The 21,868-nt window shown below is 34.4% G+C and overlaps 2 protein-coding genes across 3 annotated transcripts in view; both read right to left on the bottom strand.

The window, feature by feature from the left end:
- Positions 1 to 1,818: 1,818 nt before the first annotated feature.
- Positions 1,819 to 10,124, bottom strand: LOC129903941 (costars family protein). The gene is made up of 2 exons (XM_055979462.1): positions 9,958 to 10,124; positions 1,819 to 2,340 (listed from the first exon to the last, which is right to left on the bottom strand). Exons 1-2 carry the CDS (start codon positions 10,036 to 10,038, stop codon positions 2,161 to 2,163), a joined length of 261 nt encoding a protein of 86 aa, XP_055835437.1. The 5' UTR covers positions 10,039 to 10,124; the 3' UTR covers positions 1,819 to 2,160.
- Positions 10,125 to 13,328: 3,204 nt separating this feature from the next.
- The window catches only part of LOC129903291 (dynamin-related protein 3B-like), a 42,058-nt gene continuing 33,518 nt past the window's right edge, over positions 13,329 to 21,868 (bottom strand). The window contains exons 20-21 of one of the 2 annotated variants that reach the window (XR_008770244.1): positions 13,730 to 14,108; positions 13,329 to 13,592 (exon numbers count right to left, since the gene is read on the bottom strand). Coding sequence is in view for 1 of the 2 variants with exons in the window: in XM_055978800.1 (XP_055834775.1) it covers positions 13,836 to 14,108 (273 nt within the window). In the remaining variant the exon portion in view is untranslated. Of the gene's footprint in view, positions 14,109 to 21,868 lie in introns of both variants that reach the window. The other variant, XM_055978800.1, reaches the window with a different exon arrangement.

The following is a 21,868-nucleotide window of genomic DNA, read 5'->3' as shown; positions in this document are numbered from 1 at the left end:
TTCAAGGTAATATTTGGTCATAAAATATTGATGATTTCTTCATCTAAACACAAATTAATATCTTTTACCCATGGAATCCATAGGTTTTCAAGAAAATCTACCTCTAAGGTTCAAGAAACGAATTCTTATGATCTTTTCCTCCAAAGATCGCACCTTTCTCAAAAATTTGGAGCTTATAAGGAATGTAAGGCTATGATAGTGAGGAACTAAGTTCTTCCTCACACCCTACATCTATAATCTCAGTTAGTAAGAACAAAGTTAGGACTTCACCCCAAAGTTCATGATTTTTGAACTCTCCTATTTCAAATATGTACATTGTTGTTTCTATTATTGAAATCGCAATACTTTATGTTGTTAGTGATCCTTGATTGATTTAGGGTTCATGCTATTCTACCACATGTCTCCTTCTTAGCTAAAGTTGGTATAGAATCTTGTCATAGCATTCCATATGTATTATTTTCATGAGTAAAGCAAGTTTCAAGATTTTCAGGAATATATTTTTTTATTACTTTAAGAAGTATATTTAGTTTCAAGTGCATTATTTTAGAAGAGTTTCAAGAAAGTAGATTTTGCATTAAGATGCATATTTTCAGAAAAAAAGTATAGACAAAATTTTGAAGAAAACATATTCACCTTTAAAGAAAGCATATTTCAAATTTGAGAAAGCATAGGCAGATTTCGAAAAAAAAAGGCATAGTCATGTTTTAAATTAAAGTTCAGTTCAGTTATAAAGAAGAATTATTGAGCATAGACTCAGAGTATCATATTATCAGTTTTTTCCCCTAAAGTGGGATGTCTTTACAGATTTTGAGCATCGTGCATTTTTCGGGAAGTAGTATTGAGTATCGAGTTGGGTAATGGGTCAAATAATTCAAACCCAAAACTGTACTGCCACGTAGGATAGAATAGTGTCATTGATTCAGGCGATTCCTCAGAAAGCTCTTGATAAGGGCCCCGATATTGGATCCATTAGTTAAGTTCGTCCATTACCCTAACAAAGTATAGGACGACTCTAGTAACATGGGCAAAGACAATTGTATCATCATGAGGCTCACATGGTGGTTGTCGATTAGAGAAACTCCCCAAAAAATTAAATTATATTATTTTCACTATTTGCTACTATTGCACACAAAGCTTGATTGTTAAAGAACTCATGCATGCTTTACTTTTGAGTTGACTATTTTACAATTTACCTTCAAATTTATTCTTTTAGTTCAGTATATTCAGTTTAGCCAATTATTTCATTCAACTATTTTTACATATTGTACATTTCATATATTGACGCCATTTGGCGCTGCATTTTAAAATGATGCAGATTCAAGTTTTCAGGATCAACAGCAAATGCATCATCTTTCCCCATCAGCATTTAGTGAGACCTCTTTATTTTCAAAGGGCTTCAGTTTATCGAATTATTCACTACTTAATAGACATTTCTAGTGGAGTATTCACATAGCTAGGGATCTTGTCCTGACACCTATCTTTAGTTCATTAGAGGCTTTATAGATGAGTTAGATGGGTCAGTCAAGTTATTGTTTTCAGATCTTTTTCAAACATATTATTATTCTTATTATTCAGACTTTTAGATAAAGTTGTTGAGATGGTTTTGTTTTGTTTAATCATTGTGATGCTCATTTTTATAAAGCTTTCGCATAAGTTGTTTAGCCTTCCACATAGTAGTAAGCCAGATCGAGGGTCCGTTTTGAGACCAGTAATGATTCTGAGTGTCGACCACGTCCAGAGTGTAAGCTCGGACCATGACACCTGCAATCAATCACCTTTTGTTCTAGTTTAGAGTTTAAACTAAAGGATAAAAATAGATACTCAAAAATCATTGCCATTATGCTTAGAGAAATGAAGTTACAATGGAAAAACTAAGCAAGGAGCATTGTAGCAAGCAACAGCCCGATAACTACTTTTTCTCATCTTATTCCATGCTTCACCCTTTCTCCTTATTACATCTTTGATATGCTATTTCTACACTTATCTGGATTAACCATAAAACTTGTTATACAGCACAAATGGGAGATGTGAATAATATAGAAGTTAACTGAATCTTACACACACACACACACCACATTCTTGGTAAAAATAATTGGACGTGCCCAGTTACTTGTACACACTCCCGATCAAAAAGTAGAATAATTCAACAACATTGCTTGCTTATGAAGTGGTAACAAGTGGTGGCTTGAGAATGATTTCGACATTGTCATGAACACCTTGGAGGAGGAGCTCACCATCGTAGGTTAGGAATTTCCTTTTCTTTGCAGCCCTTAATGTTCCAACTAGCGCCTCAAAGATGTTGGCACATCTGTCATCATTAAACAGCACTCCGAATGTTACCTTCACAACACAAACAAACAAAAATGTTAATCACGCCACCTTGTATTTGTTTAAGATGACAACTATTCTACTAAGTCAATACAATTCCTTTAGATTATAGTTAGGGCTCTCCTTAACTATCTGCCTTTTGCAACTTTTATACTTAAATTATGAGGTGTTGCTATTATCCCCCTTAAACTCTTAAGGTTTCCTATTTAAAACCTCCATGTAGTGCCAAAGTGACATGCATAATGGTTTCACTCTTCTTGCGGTGTGAAAGTTTTAAAAAAAAAAACTAGGCCAAAGAGGACAATCACGTGACATTTTTCATTCATTTTAAATTAATTTTATCATTTATTATTTTCTTTTTTTCCTTTTCTTTCTTCTTTTCTTATTCAATTTTATTGATTTGTTATTCTTCAAACTCTAGATCTTTTACTGATAAAAGTAAATCCAGTTGAAACCATAACATAAAATAAGGCAACACCAAAAATAAAATAATCAGAAAATAATAAACTCAGCTAGAAATCGTGAGTAAGTTTAATTAATATCAGTAAACTAAGTAAAAAGATATGACCCTAGAATAACGGTACCACCAGAAAAATTAACATAAAAGAAACAAGTTGAGCATCAAAACGTAGGAGAATCTTAGTAGTTCAGTTGGTTACTCCCACCTTATTGGTGAGGGTTCAATTCTTCACCTTGTAATCCCCTCCCCATTTCTCCTTCCCCTACCCCCATTTAAAAATAAAAAAAGAGCGTCGACACATAAGCATTATAATCTTGATGGGAGGCTAAATGCAATTTGAATCAAATTTTTCCAACACTAATTTTCAAACATTAACCATGAAAACAAAGACAAAGCCAGCTTCCAATCAAGCAAGGATAGAGACTCATATGGGAGAGACTGGCACAAACTCAAATCTGTTTACATTACTTGCACTCTATTATTGTTCAGTTGATATCACAGTCCTATGCTGCTACCATTTCTCAAATCATTGACTTACTAATGATAGCAGAAACAGTAAACAACTACACCAGGGAATGCCATCCAAAGCTAAACCAACTAGATAAAAAAAATTGTTTTTAGTTCTTGAACAACAATGCTATAGATTTCAAGAACAAACAATTTCAAAAGGCATGAAATAAGCCTTTTAAAACGCTTGTGCTTTCAAACAATCATATATTCAGATACAAAAACCAGCATTTGCCTGCTTCAATTATCTAACCTTAATCCTCATGATTTGTTTCTTGAGACTATACTGAAACAAAGTAGGTAGTAATTTCTCTTAAATGTATTTCACCTGCTCTTTTAATAAAATTTTGGAGTTCAAACCAGTTTTATGTAAGAAATGAAAAGAGGCTACTATATTGTACAAAAATTTAACATCATATGCCCAGGGTTTTTAAAAAAAAAGCAAATATCTTGTGCCATCATAACCTTCTGATTCATCTCTATTCTTGTTGAAATTACAAGCATCCCATAGATTTCAAGGATCTCTCTATGATATATATATATAAGCAAAGCAATACAGACCCAGTTTAAGGCTTTGCTATGTTTTTCTCTGTTTCTTTGATAAAGTAACTCTAAAGCTTTGCTAAACAAGAGACACTCGGTGGTTAAAGTACACGAATAACATCCATCTATTACAATCTTGCTTCAAAGTAATATTATGGAATAATTAAATAATAAATGAAATTCAGTTTCCACTGAGCAAGAAACCTAGTCCAGAAGAACACATTGAGATTGAAGCACACTAACGGAGAGTTTCACTTTTTCTACTCAAAGAATTCACTTTCAGCTATTGCAATAAAATTTCGGAGTTAGCAGTTTGTGCTATCAAGATCTCAACAGTGTCACCAACAAATTTTTAACTAACTGGTGAGATTAATAATCCCTTTGTCCCAATTTTTGTGACACTAATTTAGTACCAAGAAGAATGACACTTGCAATATTTAGTAATAATTCAACTTTAGAATACCCATTTTTACCCTCAATGAGATGATTTACAACCACACAAGTATCTATAGCTTACTTTAAACCACAAGTTTCAAAAATCTTCCTTTATTTCTTAAACTCTATACCCAGTTAAAGAGTCTTCCCCTTCAGGAGAGTATAGGAATCTTTCAATACTGAAAGGAAGGTCTACCAGTTCTAAGCCATTGATGCATTCAGAGGATTCAGCCATTGTCCCAGTGATCCTGTTACAGTTTATCCTTTCAGACACAAACCTTGTGACGTTAAAGTCATCAAATACCACCCAAGGCCCCTCACAAAGGGTTTAGTATCCAGCACATTCCAAAGATCTCTTCTGGTAACCCTATTACAGTCAGCATAAACTGCACTAAGGTACCATGTCATCTCCTGGTTTATGCTAGTGAATTTACATAGGATCAATTGGTTCCAGTATTAATCAGCTCCTCCAGCCATTCTCTCTTGTCCTACATAATAAGAATCCCCCCACTATTTCCCTGGCCCCCAGATGAACTTCCCCTAGCCATTTATTGGACCAGAGATCACCTGTCAGGCTTTTGACATCCCCCTAAAGCTATTTTGCTTAGTCTAATGATGTTTTGCTTTACCCAGGAGGAGGTTCTTATCTCCTCCTCACCACTGCACTCGCTGGAATCAAATTGGATGGGGATGAGATTTTGCAGAGGTATCAATTGGTTTTCTGGCAGTTCTCCGGTTCTATCCAAAACCTCAACTGAGCTCGCCGGAGCTACTACTAGGAGTCGCGATAGAATTTCCTTCAGGGGAGAGGTCGCACTGACCTTGGGTAGAGAATTTTTGAGTTGCATGCAAGATTTGGGCTTTTCTTTGTGGTCGAGCTCACCGATAAGAGCATCGACTACACAATTGTTGAAGGAGGAAGGGGGTGATTGGTGCGTCGTTAAATTAGAATTTACAAACTTGGTGAAGGTCTCAGCCTTGGATGGTTTTGAGATTTTCTGAAGTGGGAGTTGAGCTTTGAGAGGCCCAGAAGGGAGCCAGTTAATAAGAGGTCATTCTTATTAAAAATCTCAGGATTTAACTTTTGGGGGTTATATGAGGGCAGCACGTGTTTTTGTCAGTGGGTACCACATGGTTGGGACACACTTCTTCAACAGCTCGCAAATCAATACCCAACGAGTATTTCCACTCTCTTTTAAGTTTTAACACCTAATTTGTGATCAGTCTCCATCTTTTGAGGTTCAGAGAAGCAGACCACACCATTCTCGTACAAAGTACTAGTTTTTTTGTTTTTTGAGGCCGACCACCCTAGTACGGCGAAACCTTGCCAGAGCTTCTACCCAGATTGGCAAGGAAAAAGTGAGGTCTCCGTCTGAGATTTCAACTTCCCTAGGGATATCGTTGAAGGAGCCTTTAACTTTGAGGCAAGCCCATCGGAGATGACTTTCAGAGAAGTCTCTTCTTCAGTTTCAATCCATCCCCCACACTTATTTCCTAATGACTTTCAGAGAAGTTGCTTCTTCAGTTTCAATCCATCCCCCACACTTATTTCGTAATTCTGTCATGGTGCTGGTTGTCCAAAGATGGAGTGGAAGGCCAAGAACTCGAATCCATGACCAAGCAAATTTGTGTTCTGCTGGCTAGGTACTAACCAGTGGCAACCACCAATCCACCTCCAGAGACTTCCCTGTTTCTTCCATTTTTCCAAGAATGATGTGTTCTGCAACTTCTTTTGAGAGAAACTGTTTCTTGTTGGGATCTCTTCGAATTCAGGAAAGCTTCCCACTAGGCATCACCTGGTGGGATCTCTTTCCCTCTGGCTACCGAGAGCAGAAGTTCTCTGATCAAAGGGGGGGGGGGGGGTTGATCTTGCAAAGTCCACCTGCTACTTTATAGGTGTCTTCTCTCTTTAAAGACTGATGGGCCAGAGACCCTGTATTTGGGAATTTTGGACCATTATTTTGCATAAAAGGCTTTCTATTTATGAAGCTTTCAATGCAGTTAGCCAGACTCAACCAACCAGCATTAGGTTTGTTTTTAGGGATAATGATAACTACCCTGGAGTGACCATTAACCAAGATCAAAGAAAGAAATCTACCAAACTTGTAAGATTTCAGAGAATAGAAGACATAGGAGGAAACATCTCTGACTTTCCAGGTCTTGAAGGACCTCCCCTTGAACTCTGATGCTTCATACATTATTCTGCATATCCAGCTCAGAGCCCCCTTATTTAATGTCATCCTCCTCATATATAATCTAGCACTTTCGACCCATTTGAACCACCCTTCAGATGAAGACTTTGTTTCTGAGATATCCTATCATTCCCCCTGACCTGAAGTAAATACGATTGTCCATTTGCTGGAGAAAAGGTTTTGAAGGAGAGAGAAAGAGAAAGGGTTCCGGTGGTGCAAGGCCACTGAAAGAGGGTTCCAAAGGCCTGGAAGGAGCCTTTAGAGAAAAAATTTGGGATTAGTGTCTGGGGGCATATAACTATACTTTCTTAAGTCATCTTGGCTACCATTTTTGACTTTACAATAGAGAAGCATGTTTGGTGATATTTTAGCAGACAAACAACGAAGATATATGTGGTGGTCCTTCATTCATTTGAATTTTCAACTATTAACAAAAGAAAAAAGGAAAATTAAAGTATGAGAAGTTAATCTTTTTACGTTCTCTTAATTAAAATAATGACTCAATGAGGAAATCTCACATTTAGTCAAAGGGCAAACACCATTCTCTGCCCAAATTCTTTTATCATGTTTGACATGTTCCTAGCAGGTTTCAAAGAGCTCTTAATGTGGTGGATAATTCCTCAAATCCTAACAGAGCCTGAATAATCCTCCCTTTTTTGAGAAGGTAACATTTAATAGTCCTCCCAAATTAACAAAATGTTTTGAAATATTGAACAAGTACTAATAGAAGTCTGCTATCTTGACATCTGCCTCAATCAGCAAACTCAAAACACCCCAATTTCTCAAGCATAATGGCTTTAACTGTCAGAGAGAGCATTAAAATAAGTGCATTATTTTCATTCGATTTGGCAATAAGATCATCAAATGGTAGCATTAACCACGGTTGAAAAGGGTAGTGATCTCCATCAACAACAAAAATCTGAAGTACACCCACTCCATTTATCTGCAAAGATTGTGAATTTAATTTGTTCTTGAATATTTATTTTGGTATCAGTGTTGTGCACTGCTTCTGTAGTAGTAGTTTGATAATGGTATATGCATGTGCGTTGATGCTTCCTCAAATTTCAATCAGTATTTGAACAGACAAGCCTAAATAAGACACTAAGATCATTTGAGAATTAAACTGTACTCCAGAGGAGAATTTGTTTTAGATTATTTGTTTCATGAGAAGGAGAAGAAAAGAAAAGTTAAGTGGCTTAATACTTCCCTGAAACTTAACGTTATGCTACTTATTTCCCAATGTTAAGTAGTGTGCTATCTAATCAAAGGGATGTACAGAGAGAATGAAATGAGATACTACATCATCTGAGTTATTGCTTAGCATGTCTGCTTTGCAAAATCATGAGCATTAATAAAGGATTGTATTATTGATGGCCACTACTATTCATGTTCATTAGCATACAGGGAGAAGAATTATGCTGACCGTTTGCGGCTAAAACAACTGTGATGTCCTGGACAACAGGTACAATTAATAATACCTTCAACTTTTTACTTTGACTCATCAACATCAAAGATGCGATTTATCTACGCTGCTGGCATTTAAGCAAAAGACAAAGGGGAAAGACATAACAATGTAGTTCTTCATTCATTTGATCTATGTTATAAGTTTTGCCCGGAAATTATGTGGCTATACATTAAGTACTTCCATATTAGAACTATTACAAGAGGAAGTGGTGTTAGGTTCTTACGTAATTCGCACATAACTTATAATGGGATTATTTTTTATCATCAGTCGCGCATCGCGAAGGTAAGTACACTAGTATGTTCTTAATTGTAAGTTACTACTTACTATAAATAGTAGCACTTAGGTCATTTTCCTTAGCTTTTGGGTGAATGATGAATTGATGCATGTTTTTTGTGAACCTTAGGGTTATTTAGTTAGGATTTGGGAGTATCTTAGTCAGTGTTATCAAAGGCGAAAAGCGCAAAAAAGCTCTAAGGTCCATTGGGGCTTTAAGCAAAGAGCTCAAATAAAGTGTGGGCTTTAATGAAAAAAGGCGCAAAGGGAGAAAAAGATACAAATATATATGTTTAGTCCAAGACCAATAATTATAAACATGAATGACAAATATATGACCCAAGAAATTGAAAAAAAGATATGATAAAGTGAAATATCAATTGTTTAGTGTCACTTCTTCAAAAGAGGCTCATTGGAAAGGAAAAGTTTGTCATAGAACCTTGATGATCATACTAAAGCGCACATAAAGCGAGGCGAAGCGCTAAACACGTTTTAAGCCTCGCTTCAGGGCTTAAGCGCGCTTTAAGCGTGCCTTTGACAACACTGATCTTAGTCCTCTTTCACAACCTCTCTTGAATTATACCATAGCTAGGTAATTCTTGTAGGAGTTCATCTATCTATCTTCTATCTTTAGGCTGTTCCTTCAATTGAACGTTAATAAAGTTAGTGTTAAGTTATCCTTTGAATGTTCCTTCAATTGGTTACATTCTAATTACTTGATTTGCTAGCTAACTAGATTTGTGATTATTGTTGAGTTATCAAGGAGAAAAGGCCCAAAACAGTCCCTTGAGTTGGGGCTGAATCAAAATCATCCCTTAAATATATACTAGAGCACTAATAGTCCTTATAGTTTTCAAATATGGTGCACTTTTAGTTTTGATTGACGAAATTTGTCAAAAATTAACTGAACCCTTCTTTTTACCACCCAATGCAAAATAACCCATTTTCAAACTCAAATCAAATCGTTCGTACAGAAGCTCTGTAGTTGAGCAAAAAATTGATTATAAATTGGCCATAGAGGGACATTTTTCTGGCAAAATAAGGGCCAAACGAGGAAGAAAAAGATAATATGATCGCACCAAACAGTGGAGGCAGCCATTGATTTTCATTTATTTTTATCACAATTCATACAACTTTTTTCAGAAAAAAAAAAGAGTGGGAGAAACAACCAACTCACTCTCCATTTTCTTACACATACACGTGCATCAATACAGAAAGACACCCACCATTTTCCCATTTTCTAGGATTACCCCCTAGGTCATTCTTTTGACTATACCTGACTCCATCTCTAAAGATGTCAAAGAAGACATCCCCTTCTCTTCGTTAAGAGACTCTCTAGCCATATATATTTACCACAAACGGAGGATCTCTTCTTTAATTTTAAACAGATTTTATCCACCAAAAGTACAAGGACTATATGCTCTAAGCAATGATTTTAATCTAATCCCAAACGTAAGTTACTATTACAGATCCGATGAGTAACTCTTTCTAATTGAAATGGGTCACGCAAGAAGCATATTCCTTATCGAATTTCCACTACATCAACGTTGTGAAAGTTGTGTTATTCCAAAAAGAAAAAATTCTAGACACGTATATATAGTACGAGTTCCAAACAGTGGCCACTGCTTATATGTAAGATCCATCTCCCATCTCTGCAGAAAATATCCTAATACTTCATCTATATGTAATTGAAGAATGCATCGTTAAGCTCCCATAATTTTTATTGGGGAAGAAAAAAGTATGGAAGAAGGTACCTTGTAAGAACCATCATCTTGGGCTATGCCGAGTCGCTTGATCTCTTCTTTGAGTCGTTCAACCTCTTCTTCAACGTTCATGGTTCCGGTCAATGGGGTTGAATAGAGATCTATCTTCTTCTAATATTTATTTTGTTTTTATGAGAAAATTGAATAAAAGGTCACCTTGTTTGGATGGTTGTTACCCTTTCAACCTATACTATTATTATATTGTATGTTAGTTTAGATATAATATTCATTTTGATTATCTTTCTTCCGGTACCACTCTATCCTCCCCAAACCCCACATTATTAGATTATACTGGGTTTGTTGTTGTTGTTGTTGTTATTCATTTTGATTATTACTTAAATTTATTTTATAATATCATTTATTCATTGTTATATAACAATAAAAGGACCCATTTTGTAAAGTGTCATCACATCGTTATTTTAATTTATCTTTACTTTTTATTTAATAATTCTCTTTTTCTTCTTTATCTTACATTTTTATCGTAGCTCTAATTTGTACCCTAATTTTCTTATACATTTATCAGTCAAATTATTGATATGTGACATTATATAATGATGAAGAATGATATAATCTATTCAAACGTTGTATTCATTAAAATAATACAGTTCGATACATACAACATAATATAATATAATACGATACATTATGAAAACATTACTTAACAACCATCCAAACAGAGTGCAAGTGTTGTAATCCCTCATTAAATTCTTTAGATAGTCGCTCATATTTGGAAACTTGCTCTATAATATCACTTTTGTTTTTTAGGACCACAATATCATCAACTATTTTTATTTTCCTCAAAATATATTCATTTCTCCTAATGGGATGTTATGTCACATTATTCTTTCCTCTTTTTTAATAAAAAAATTTAACATTACAATAAAAATTTGTTTAATGTCTCTAGAGTAAATTCTTTAGATACTCACCCATATTCAAAATTTTATCTTATAATATCACTTTTATTTTTTTAAAACCATAATATCACCCAACTATACCTATTTTCCTCAAAATATACTCCTCTCTCCTAATGAGATACCATGTCACATCATTCTTTTTTAAAATAATTTATTTTAACAATACAATAAAAGATTGTTTAATGTCTCAATAAGCAACTTTTATTAGGTATTCAATTGAAACATTTGCCCCATTCTTGAATTTATAAAAGGTAATCAAATTTTAAATTAAAATTAACTAATATTATTATTTATTTATCAGTATTTTTTTAAAAAAATTATAAAAAAATTATAAGTAAAGAATATAAGTAAATAAAATTCACAGACTAATTTACTAACAAAATTATAAAAAAAAATGATAATTCGTATCGAAATTGAACTAAGTTCCATTATGTAAGATTTCTAATATGTTATATTTATTTAAAAGTGTCCTATTCTTATATATTTTTTCGACTGTATCAATCTGCACTAATTTGAATATAAAGATAAACTTTTTAAAATTAACACAAAATTTGAATTTAAAATAAAATAAAATAAAAATATCTGAATTTCGAATCAATATATTTGTCCTTATGGAGTTTTATAATATTTGTGCATTGCGCAAGTACGAAATGCATAGATTAATCACCCATTAAATTTGTATGTTCATGTTTGTATTTTATAGTAGTTTATTACTCTCTCCATTTTAATTTATTTATCTTATTTTAATTTCACACGAAATTTAAGAAAAATAAATTATTATTTTTTTGAATTATGTGATTTTAAATGAAACATATGTCAAATATACTAAAATATCTTTTAATTTTATGTTTTAAACATGTCATGTGAAAAATTTAAATTAAAAAGTTGATTAAAAAAAAGAGATACTTTTTAAATGGACTATTTTTTAGGACAAATAGGTTAAAACAAATGAAGTATTTGATTTTTATCCAAGATAAAATAATCAAAAATAAATATTTGCGTTGATAATAGTTCAACAGAGTACATTATAAACTAAAAGTGTAGATTTTTTTTTATATATTAGTTAGTTTTGCTTTAAAATTTAATTATCTTTTATAAAACTCAAAAATGGGGTAAATGTTACAATTGAATACCTAAAGAAGTTGCTTATAGAGACATGGGTAATTTCCCCAAACAGTCACCCATGTTTGAGAAATTACCTAGAAATATGACTTTTGTTTCTTTTAGAACTACAATATCACTTAACTATATCTATTTTCCCCAAAATATACTTGAAATAAGAAAGACATCTTTCTCTCTCTTAATGGGATGACATGTCACATTATTCATTTTTAAGACATTTTATAACTATTTTAAACCATCCATATTTTATAACTAATAAAAATGTATTAGTTTTCCATATGTAAAAAAAAGAATTTTATTGTTATTAAATGTCATGTCATATTTTTAACTACATTTACTTTTAATAAATTTACTTTTATTTCTTTGTTTTATTAAAAATAAAGTTGCATTTGTATTTATCTATTTTATCATATCAAGAGAATAATAAAGATGAATTTTATTTTTACTTTTAGTTATCAAAAATTGGAAATAATTTAGAATAAATAGTAATTACTAAAAGTAAAAATAAAATTCTTTTTTATCATTCTCTTGATATGATAAAATAGATAAATACAAATGCAACTTTATTTTTAATAAAATAAAGAAATAAAAGTAAATAGAATTAAAAATATGATATGATATTTAATAACAATAAAAACAATAACAATATGGAATAGTAATAAATTTTTATTTAGTTACAAAATATGAATAGTTTAAAAGAGTTAAAAAATTTTATTAAAAATAATAATAATATGACATATCATCCCATTAGGGGAGAGAAAAATGTATTTATTGTTTGAAGTATATTTTGACAAAAATATAAATAGTTGGTGATATTATAATTCTAAAATAAAATAAAATGATATTTCTAGGTAATTTCTCACACATGAGTGATCGTCGTCTAGGAAGCAATTTTTATCTACCTCACACCATTTCCAAAGTCCTGCTAATGCAAAATGCTTCATACTCTACCCTTTTTATACTTAATATCTTCGTACACATAATATATGTGACTAGAAGTTTTATTTGCTCTTTCATGTTCGCTCATAGAATAACTAATTAACCTTTTGGTAAAAAATAAGTTCTAATGATACTAAACGCCAATTATGAATTTCGACACATCATTAAAATCAAGGACGAATGACAAACTTTATACATGTGTCTATTATGACCATAATAACAGTCATTTTCGTGACTAACAAACTAGATGGACGTAAAATAAACATTGGAGCACTTCATGCATGTAAATATTTCCAACATTGTGGTCGGGCTACTCTAGTGACCAACAAACTAAAAAGAGTACATGCGGAAAGATGACTTCTTATTGCACCATCTAAAATAACTGAATTAAGCACAAAAACAAAATAACATTAAAACATATCAACAAAACTTCAAAGCACATTAGAGTCTTGAATTACATCATTTTAAACAACTTTTCTCAGTTGGGTTATAAATCCCTGGAACCGAAAAGAAAAAGTCTGTTTTCCTAAATAAGTGCAAACTATACAGTGCTACAAGTTCATTTGTCAAAGTTACAAATCCTGTCATTTCCCTCTCCTTGGGAAACTTGTATGCAAATGAGGACTCCTTAAAATAGACTCGCTGCACTTGCTATTATCAAAACAAAACAAAAAAATTAGCTGCAGCCTGCTGAAGATGACTTCTTATTATTCCTTGCATAGCTTAAAATCATTCTATTTGAACAATATAAATAAAGAATATTGGGGAAAGTGAAACAATCGGCATACATCATCTTCATTGTGGCAGAACAAATCAAATATATAATGGCTCTTCATTGCACCATATCGGGTGAGGTTCCAAATGCCTAGCAACCCAAACCATTTGATAAATCTCCTACATATCAACTGTTGGATAAAGACCAAGAGAATTACGCCCACCACCATTTGAATCTGCACCAGCATACATTGGTGACTGTAGTTCACCAGAATGGGATGATTTGCGTGATCTTGGGTTTTTAGGAGAAGCAGTGTATGAATCAGTTGAGCCACTGGAATTATACAGGGATGATATTGGAAGACCATGAATCTTTGGTAGGCCTGTTGGGTCAGTACCGATGCTGTAGCCTCTTTCAACTGTCTCCGCTTCAAGTGGCAGCTCATCCAATGTCTGCAAATACCGGAAGACATTAATTCCAACGTCTACTAGGGTATTGTTTACCAAATATTGTTCATTTTCTGAAAATGTTTGATTTAATTTCTAAGGTGTGTCTTGATAAATAGTAGTCTAGGGTTTTAAATTTTGTTTTAGCTTTTGACTTTGAATTGGCCATGGAAAAATTGATCTTTATTTTATTCATACAGAGTCACTTTCAAGAAGGCTGAATCCTTTGAACTTAGCCTTGTTCCTATTGAACATCTGACCCCCAGTCCAAGAATGCCTATCAGACAAATCTGGCACAGTTTCCAAAACAGATTAAGCATGTGTTGCCAAGCCTCTAATATGGCCCAAAAAACAAAACAAATTCAACACGTAATAATGATCTACACCGTAATCTCTTTATTTCTTTGCAAAACAATAAAAATGCTCCATTGTTAATTTATCCGTAAAAGCAAAACAGAAATACAGAAAAAGGAACAATTCAAAAAGATAATCAATAAAGGTATTAAAGGGGTCGTTTGGTTCAAAGATTAATAACGCAGGGATTAGTAACACATGAATTAGTAATGCAAGGATTATTTTTATCAAGTGTTTTGTTCATTGCTTCCCACCTAATCTTGTGTTTGGTTTAAAACTAACCAAAAGCTTCTTTCCAATTGAACCCTTGAATTATTATGAGATTTTCTATTTCATGTAATTCAGTCAAGGTAGATAATTTCCAGACTATTATTTTTTTTTGGCCTTCTAACTAGTTAGGAGAAGAACAATTTTGTCGTCATGTTTGCTATTTTTTCACTTGAATTATTTGAGGATAAATATTGTATCTTAATAAATTGATCACTGACAAAACGTCAATTTTCAATTTAATAAAGATATATCATCTACTTTTAAAATAGAAAAGACGTTAAACAATAGTAAAATCGAATAAACCATTTACGTTTGAACATAAAAATTGCAAGTTGTAATTTTAATATGGAGTTAATATCTCAAAAGGTCACTCAACTTTGAGAATTTATCTAGCAAAGTCATTGAATTTTGTTTTGTATCAATAAAATCACTCAATAAGGACATTGCAAAATATTTTTTTTATATTATGTAAATATTGTTGAATATTTGCTTTAGAATTGTTTAAGTTTTTACTACAGTAATTTTATTAAGATGGACCTAGTCAACTAGTTAGCTCTTTTAATTAGGAATTGAATTCTCTTTGAATTTTGAATAAATATTATTTTATAGACTTTAGGAGTTTGGTATTTTCAACAAATCTTTTTGCCTATTTTTAGGTTTAGAAGTAAATAGTTTTATTATAAATTGTATTCTTATGCTGCAGTAAAAATATATCAGTCTTTCAACTTTAGTATATAAGTTTTCTTTCTTGTTTTTCATTCTTTTAATAATTTTATTCGTTTTCTACAAATTCTTCTTTTTAAAACCAACAATTGGTATCTAGAGCCATTTTTATTGAGGGTCCTTTGAGTGAAGAGATAGATTCTGAAAATAGTTTTTCACAAATGGTTCCATCTGTTTTTGATGGTGAAAATTATCAATTATGGGTTGTAAGAATGGAAACTTGGAGGCTCTTGATCTTTGGGAAGCTGTGGAAGAGGATTATGAATTTAATCTGCTGCTAAATAATCACACCATAGCTCAAATCAAGAGTTACAAGGAAAAGAAAACCACGAAGTCTAAGGCGAAGGCAACTTTGTTTGCTGCTGCTTCAACAACTATTTTCACAAGAATTATGTCTCTCACCTCACCAAAAGAAATTTGGAATTATCTAGAAAAAAAATATGTTGGAGATGAAAGAATTCGAGGAATGCAAGTATTGAATTTAATAAGGGAGTTTGAGTTGCAGAGAATGAAAGACTCCGAGACAGTCAAAGAATACTCGGACAAATTGCTTGGCATAGTTAACAAGGTAAGATTATGAGACACTGAATTTAAAGATTCAAGAATTGTTGAAAGAGTTCTTGTTACAATGCCCGAAAGATATGAAACATGTATAACTACCTAAGAAAATACACAAGATCTGTCCAAGATTACCTTGGCAGAATTGTTAAATTCTTTTAGGCACAGGAGCAAAGAAGACTTATAAGGCAAGATAGTATGGTTAAAGGAGCCTTGTCAGCCATCCATAAAACTCAAAACAGGGGTAAAAATTTCAAAAATTACACACCTTGTGAGTACTGTGGAAAAATGGGTCATCCACCATACATATATTGGAAAAGGCCAGATACGAAGTGTAGCAAGTGCAATCAGCTTGGCCATGAAGTAGTGATTTGCAAAAGTAAATTTGAGGACCATGAAGTAGATGCACGTGTGGTCAATGAAGAAGAAGAAGACGACCATCTTTTTGTTGCAACATGTATCTCAAGTAAGGTTTCAACAAACTTTTAGTTAATTGATAGAGGTTGCACTAACCACATGACTTATGACAAGAGTTTGTTTGAAGAAATAAAGCCTATTGAAATATCCAAAGTTAGGATCAGAAATGGTGATCAGATTCTTGTTGAAGGAAAAAGAAATGTCGTCATCAAAACAAGTTCAGGTAATAAGACAATTTTAGATGTTCTTTATGTACCTGATATTGATCAAAACTTGTTGAGTATTTGTCAGTTGGTAAAAAAGAAGGATACAAAGTATCTTTTGAGGATAAGCATTGCTTCATCATTGATGGCGTTTGAAAAGAAGTTTTAAACATTAAGATGAGAGGTAAACATTTTTTATTTGATCCAATGGAAGATGTTTTTGTAGAACATGAAAAAGATCATAGGCTGAAAAAATTAGAAGATGATCCTCAAATTGAATAAGCACAAGAAAAATGTGAACCTGCTAGGTTCAAAGGAGCTTTCAATGCTCCTAAAGAAATTGAAGCAATGGAGGAGTTTAATTTCAAGATGCAAACGAAGCAGTAAGACATGCCAAAAAGATTTAGTACTCAAAGGTTGCATTCAAGACGAGAAGTGAATTTAGTTCACTACAAGCCCAAAGATAAGTAGTTGCAAGTATACTTGCAACTACTTTTCTTGCATGATAGACCCAAGATACTTGCAACTACTTTTCTTTTGGATGGCCTGAGCACCAAGCATAACTACAGCACCAACCTCCTGAATAAGGTCTGCGTACATTCTACCCTCCCCAGACCCCATGTTGTGGGATTTCACTGGGTTGTTGTTGTTGTTGTTGTTGTATTATGTAAATATGAACCCACAAATAAATAAAATTTGTAAGCTAATTTATTTAAATAAGGTTACTAGTACAAAACTACAAATATAAAACATAAAACCAAGGAAATTAAAAAAAAAATGATTAAAAGGACTTGAGGGGTATTTTTGTCTTTACATATTTAATCCTATGGTATTAAATCCTATGTATTACTAATACCACCAAATGGAAGGTATTAGTTATACATCCTATAATACAATGTAGGGTGTAACTAATACATGTATTAGTTATACATAGGCACAAAAATTCCCACCAAACATAGTACTAAATAATATCATACATAATGCATATACTATTTCTCCTAATACATCCTATCAAACAACCCCCAAGTATCTTTGGTTATATAAATATATATGACTAAATAAAGTTTAATTTCCCCCTTTGTGTTCACACTATTCATAGAATAATTACAACATGAAATTCCACAAGTGGGGTCTGGGGAGGGTAGAATGTATGCACACCTTACCACTACCTCATGGAGATAGAGAGGTTGTTTCCGAAAGACCCTCGGCTCAAAAGTCACAGTCCCAAGTAAGAGAGAAAAACAATGTAAATAGCATAAGGAAAAAAAAGAAGGAAAAGCGATGCATATTTACAAGACAAGAACAATAACGATAGCAAAATAATATGATAATCAAACACAATAACAACACAACTATAATGGCACGCCTAGACCTACGACCATCCTAAACCGACACACGACAAGACACCATTCTATCCCTACTAGCCTTCTACCCTTAATCCGCGACCTCCACTCCTTTCTATCTAAGGTTATGTCCTCGGTAATATGGAGTAGCGTCATTTCTTGTCTAATCACCTCTCTTCAATACTTTTTCGATCTACCCCTACCCCTCCGCATAACCCCCACATCCAACAGCTCGCACCTCCTAACTGGGGCATCGACACCCTTTCTCTGCACGTGCCTAATCCATCTCAGTCTCGCTTCTCTGATCTTGTCTGCCATAGATGTCACTCCTACCTTCTCACGAATAACCTCATTCCTAATCTTATCACTCCTAGTGTGTCCATACATTCATCTCAACATCCTCATCTCTGCAACATGTATCTTCTGAATATGAGAGTTCTTTACTGGCCAGCACTCCACTCCATATAACGACGCCGGTCTAACCACCATTCTATAGAACATACCTTTAAGTTTAGGTGGTATTTTCTTATCACACAGAACTCTAGAGGCAAGCCTTCGTTTTATCTACGCTGCCCCAATGTGGTGTGTGACATCATCATTGATGTCCCCACTACTCTGGATGATAGATCCAAGATATTTAAAGCTTTCTGTCTTGGGGATAGGTTGGGTGGCAAGCCTCACTTCCATGCCCTTTTCATCCATTACACCACTAAATTTGCACTCCAAGTATTCTGTTTTGGTCCTGCTCAATTTAAACCCTTTGAACTCCAGCGTTTGTCTCCAAACCTTCAACCTATCATTAACTCTGTCCCAAGTCTCATCAATCAAAACTACGTCGTCTGCAAATAGCATACACCATGGAACCTCCTCTTGAATAGAACGTGTTAGCTCATCCATCACCAAGGCAAAAAAAAGGACTCAACACAAATCCCTAATATAGTCCAATCTCAACAAAAAAATGTTGAGTCACCTCCCACCATCCTAACCCGAGTCTTGGCTCTAGCATACATGTCCTTTATCGCCCTAATATACACCATCGGGACACCTTTAGCCTCTAGACACCTCCAGAGAACATCCTTCAAAACTTTGTCATAAGCCTTTTCAAGGCCAATGAACACCATATGGAGATCCCTTTTTCTTTCTCTAAATTTCTCCACCAGTCTTCGCATAAAATGGATTGCTTCAGTAGTCGACCGCCCCGGCATGAATCCGAACTGGTTCTCTAAAATTGACACTCCTCTCCTCACCCTCATCTCCACCACTATCTCCCAAATCTTCATAGTGTGGCTTAGTAATTTTATACCCCTGTAATTATTACAGTTTTGGATGTCACTCTTGTTTTTGTACAATGGAACCATAGTACTCCACCTCCATTCATCGGCAATCTTAGCAGTCTTCAAAATAACATTAAACAACTTAGTCAACCACTCCAAACCTGCCTTGTCCGTCTATTCCAAAAGTACACCGGAATCTCATTGGGCCCAATCACTCTCCCCTTCCTTATCCTACTAATAGCACGTCTAATCTCCCCAACCCTAAAACACCTGCAATACCCATAATCTCGAAGATTATGAGAGTACGCCAAATCAACCAGTACGTCTCTGTCTCCTTTCTCATTTAGGAGTTTGTGGAAGTAAGCTTGCCACCTTTGCTTGATAGAGGTCTCATCCACTAACACTTCACCTTCCTCATCCTTGATGCACTTTGCTAGATCCAGGTCGCGGGCTTTTCTCTCTCTCGCTTTGGCGAGCCTATATAATCTTTTATCCCCACCTTTTCCGCCTAATTCGACATATAAGAGTTCAAAAGCCATCGTCTTAGCACTAGTGACCACCGACTTCGCTTTCGTCTTCGCCTTCTTATAGATATCTTTAAGCCTACTCTTCTCCTCCTCATCCACGCACTCCAATCACTCCGTATAGCAACCTTCTTGGATTTCACTTTGCCTTGTACTTCTCCATTCCACCACCAATCTCCTTGTCAACCTCCAAAAATTCCTCTCGATACCCCTAGAACCTCGGTAGCTGATTTTCTAATGCAACCAACTGTCATGTCACACATGTTGTTAACATCCCCACCTACTACTCCAGGCCTCTAAACCAGTCAACCTCTCCCCCATCTCCCAAGAAAGTGCAGGAGTTAGGCCCCCCATCTAATCCTCGATCGGTTATAAAGGGCTTCTTTCTCCTATCCCTCTTAATCTCCAAGTCCATCACCAAAAGCTTATGTTGGGTAGCAATATTCTCACTCGGAATAACCTTGTAATCCTTACAAAAGCCTCTATCACCCTTCCGGAGGAGTAAGTAGTCAATCTAAGTCCTAGCTACCGTACTACTAAAGGTGACCAATTGACCAATTGATTATCCCTCTTCAGAAAACACGAGTTAGCAATAACCAACTCAAAAGCTTTAGCAAACTCCAGGAGCAATACCCCGTCGCCATTCCTTTCCCCAAAACCAAAGCCTCCATGGACATCATCAAAACCATCAGTAGTTGTATCGATATGACCACTGAAATCTCGACCAATGAAAATCTTTTCGGTACTAGGTATACCTCCCACTACCTCATCTAAATCATCCCAAAAGAGTCTTTTGACTTCTTTATCCAAGCCCACATGGGGTGCATACGCACTAACAACGTTCACAATAAGCCTGCCTATAACCAACTTAATTAACATCATCATATCATTGATCCTCTTTACCTTTACCACACACTCCTTAAGGTCCGCGTCGACTAGAATACCTACTCCATTCCCATCTCTTGAGCCTCCTGAGTATCATAATTTAAATCCGTCCACATCCCGATCTTTGAAACCTACCCATCTAGTCTCCTGAACACAGGCTATATTAATCTTTCTCGTCTTAAGACTCCCTACTAGCTCTATGGACTTCCCTGTAAGCGATCCTATGTTCCACGATCCTACTCTCAACTTACGAAAACCCATCTCCCTCTTACCACTATTTCCCCTCGCCTTCAACCCCAATTGAGTCAGTAACCAAAGCCACTAAAACAATATTAACTACAAAGTGAAAAAAGTGATAACAAATAAATTCAGAAAATACAAGTAACAAGATAATTGACAATATAAAATGTATAATATAGAGACAACACACACTAGCTAATAGGCAAATCAAGAACACTACACAATACGTGAAGAAGGAAAATGAAGAACAATAACTAAACACTAATGGTAAGAACTAAGAAAGAAGAACAATAATCAAACTATCAGAAAGTGATACTAAAATATAAATGGGAGCACAAATAATCAATTGAGGAGAGGAAAGATAGAACCTAGCCCGGAAAATATGTGACAGATTTTGAAAGATCGCCGGAAAGTTCACCGGGAGAATCTCGCCAGAAATCAATAGATCTAGGACAAATCTGACCAGATCTGGAGGTATTTCGCCAGTGAACGAGCAAAAGAAAGAAAGAAGATGAAAAGCAAAAAGGGAATTTCGCCGGAGAGACGGGTCTCGCCGGAAAAGCCAAGGAAGAAGAAGAAAAACAATAAAGAAAGAGAAAACAGAAACACTAACAACAGAGACAACGATTATTATCTTTAATTTCTGAGCAAGTTCACTGATGTTGGATATATGACCTATTTGAACACTTCTTTTTTCCCACAAATATCAATGGAACCCAAACATCTGCTGATGAAAAACAGTACAGATTGCAAATACTGTTTTTTGTGGCTCAAAACTCTCTCCACCCCCACCCCCTCTTTTTTTAACTGCTGGATGGCAGGGTGGCAGGAGTATGTGGTGACAAGGAGAAAGGAAGGAGAAATTTGAAAGAAACTAAAAAATGTAGCTATTTTAAAGGCTTTTAATGCGCTTGAAAGGTGTGGGAAGTACACACTTTGCCACAAAAGCACATTGTGTCTACTAGACACAGTTTG

The sequence above is a fragment of the Solanum dulcamara genome, chromosome 9 (genome assembly GCF_947179165.1).
Source record: "Solanum dulcamara chromosome 9, daSolDulc1.2, whole genome shotgun sequence".
NCBI lineage: Eukaryota > Viridiplantae > Streptophyta > Magnoliopsida > Solanales > Solanaceae > Solanum > Solanum dulcamara.
The sequence above is the reverse complement of the archived record's forward strand: the minus strand, read 5'-3'. Positions and strand labels throughout refer to the sequence as shown.

Bases quoted from the DNA above. Each gene is read 5' to 3' on its own strand.
- LOC129903941 (XM_055979462.1), bottom strand. From the start codon at position 10,038: ATGAACGTTGAAGAAGAGGTTGAACGACTCAAAGAAGAGATCAAGCGA. The intron at 2,341-9,957 runs GTACCTTCTTCC...TGTGTTGTGAAG, and splicing joins AAGATGATGGTTCTTACAAG to GTAACATTCGGAGTGCTGTT.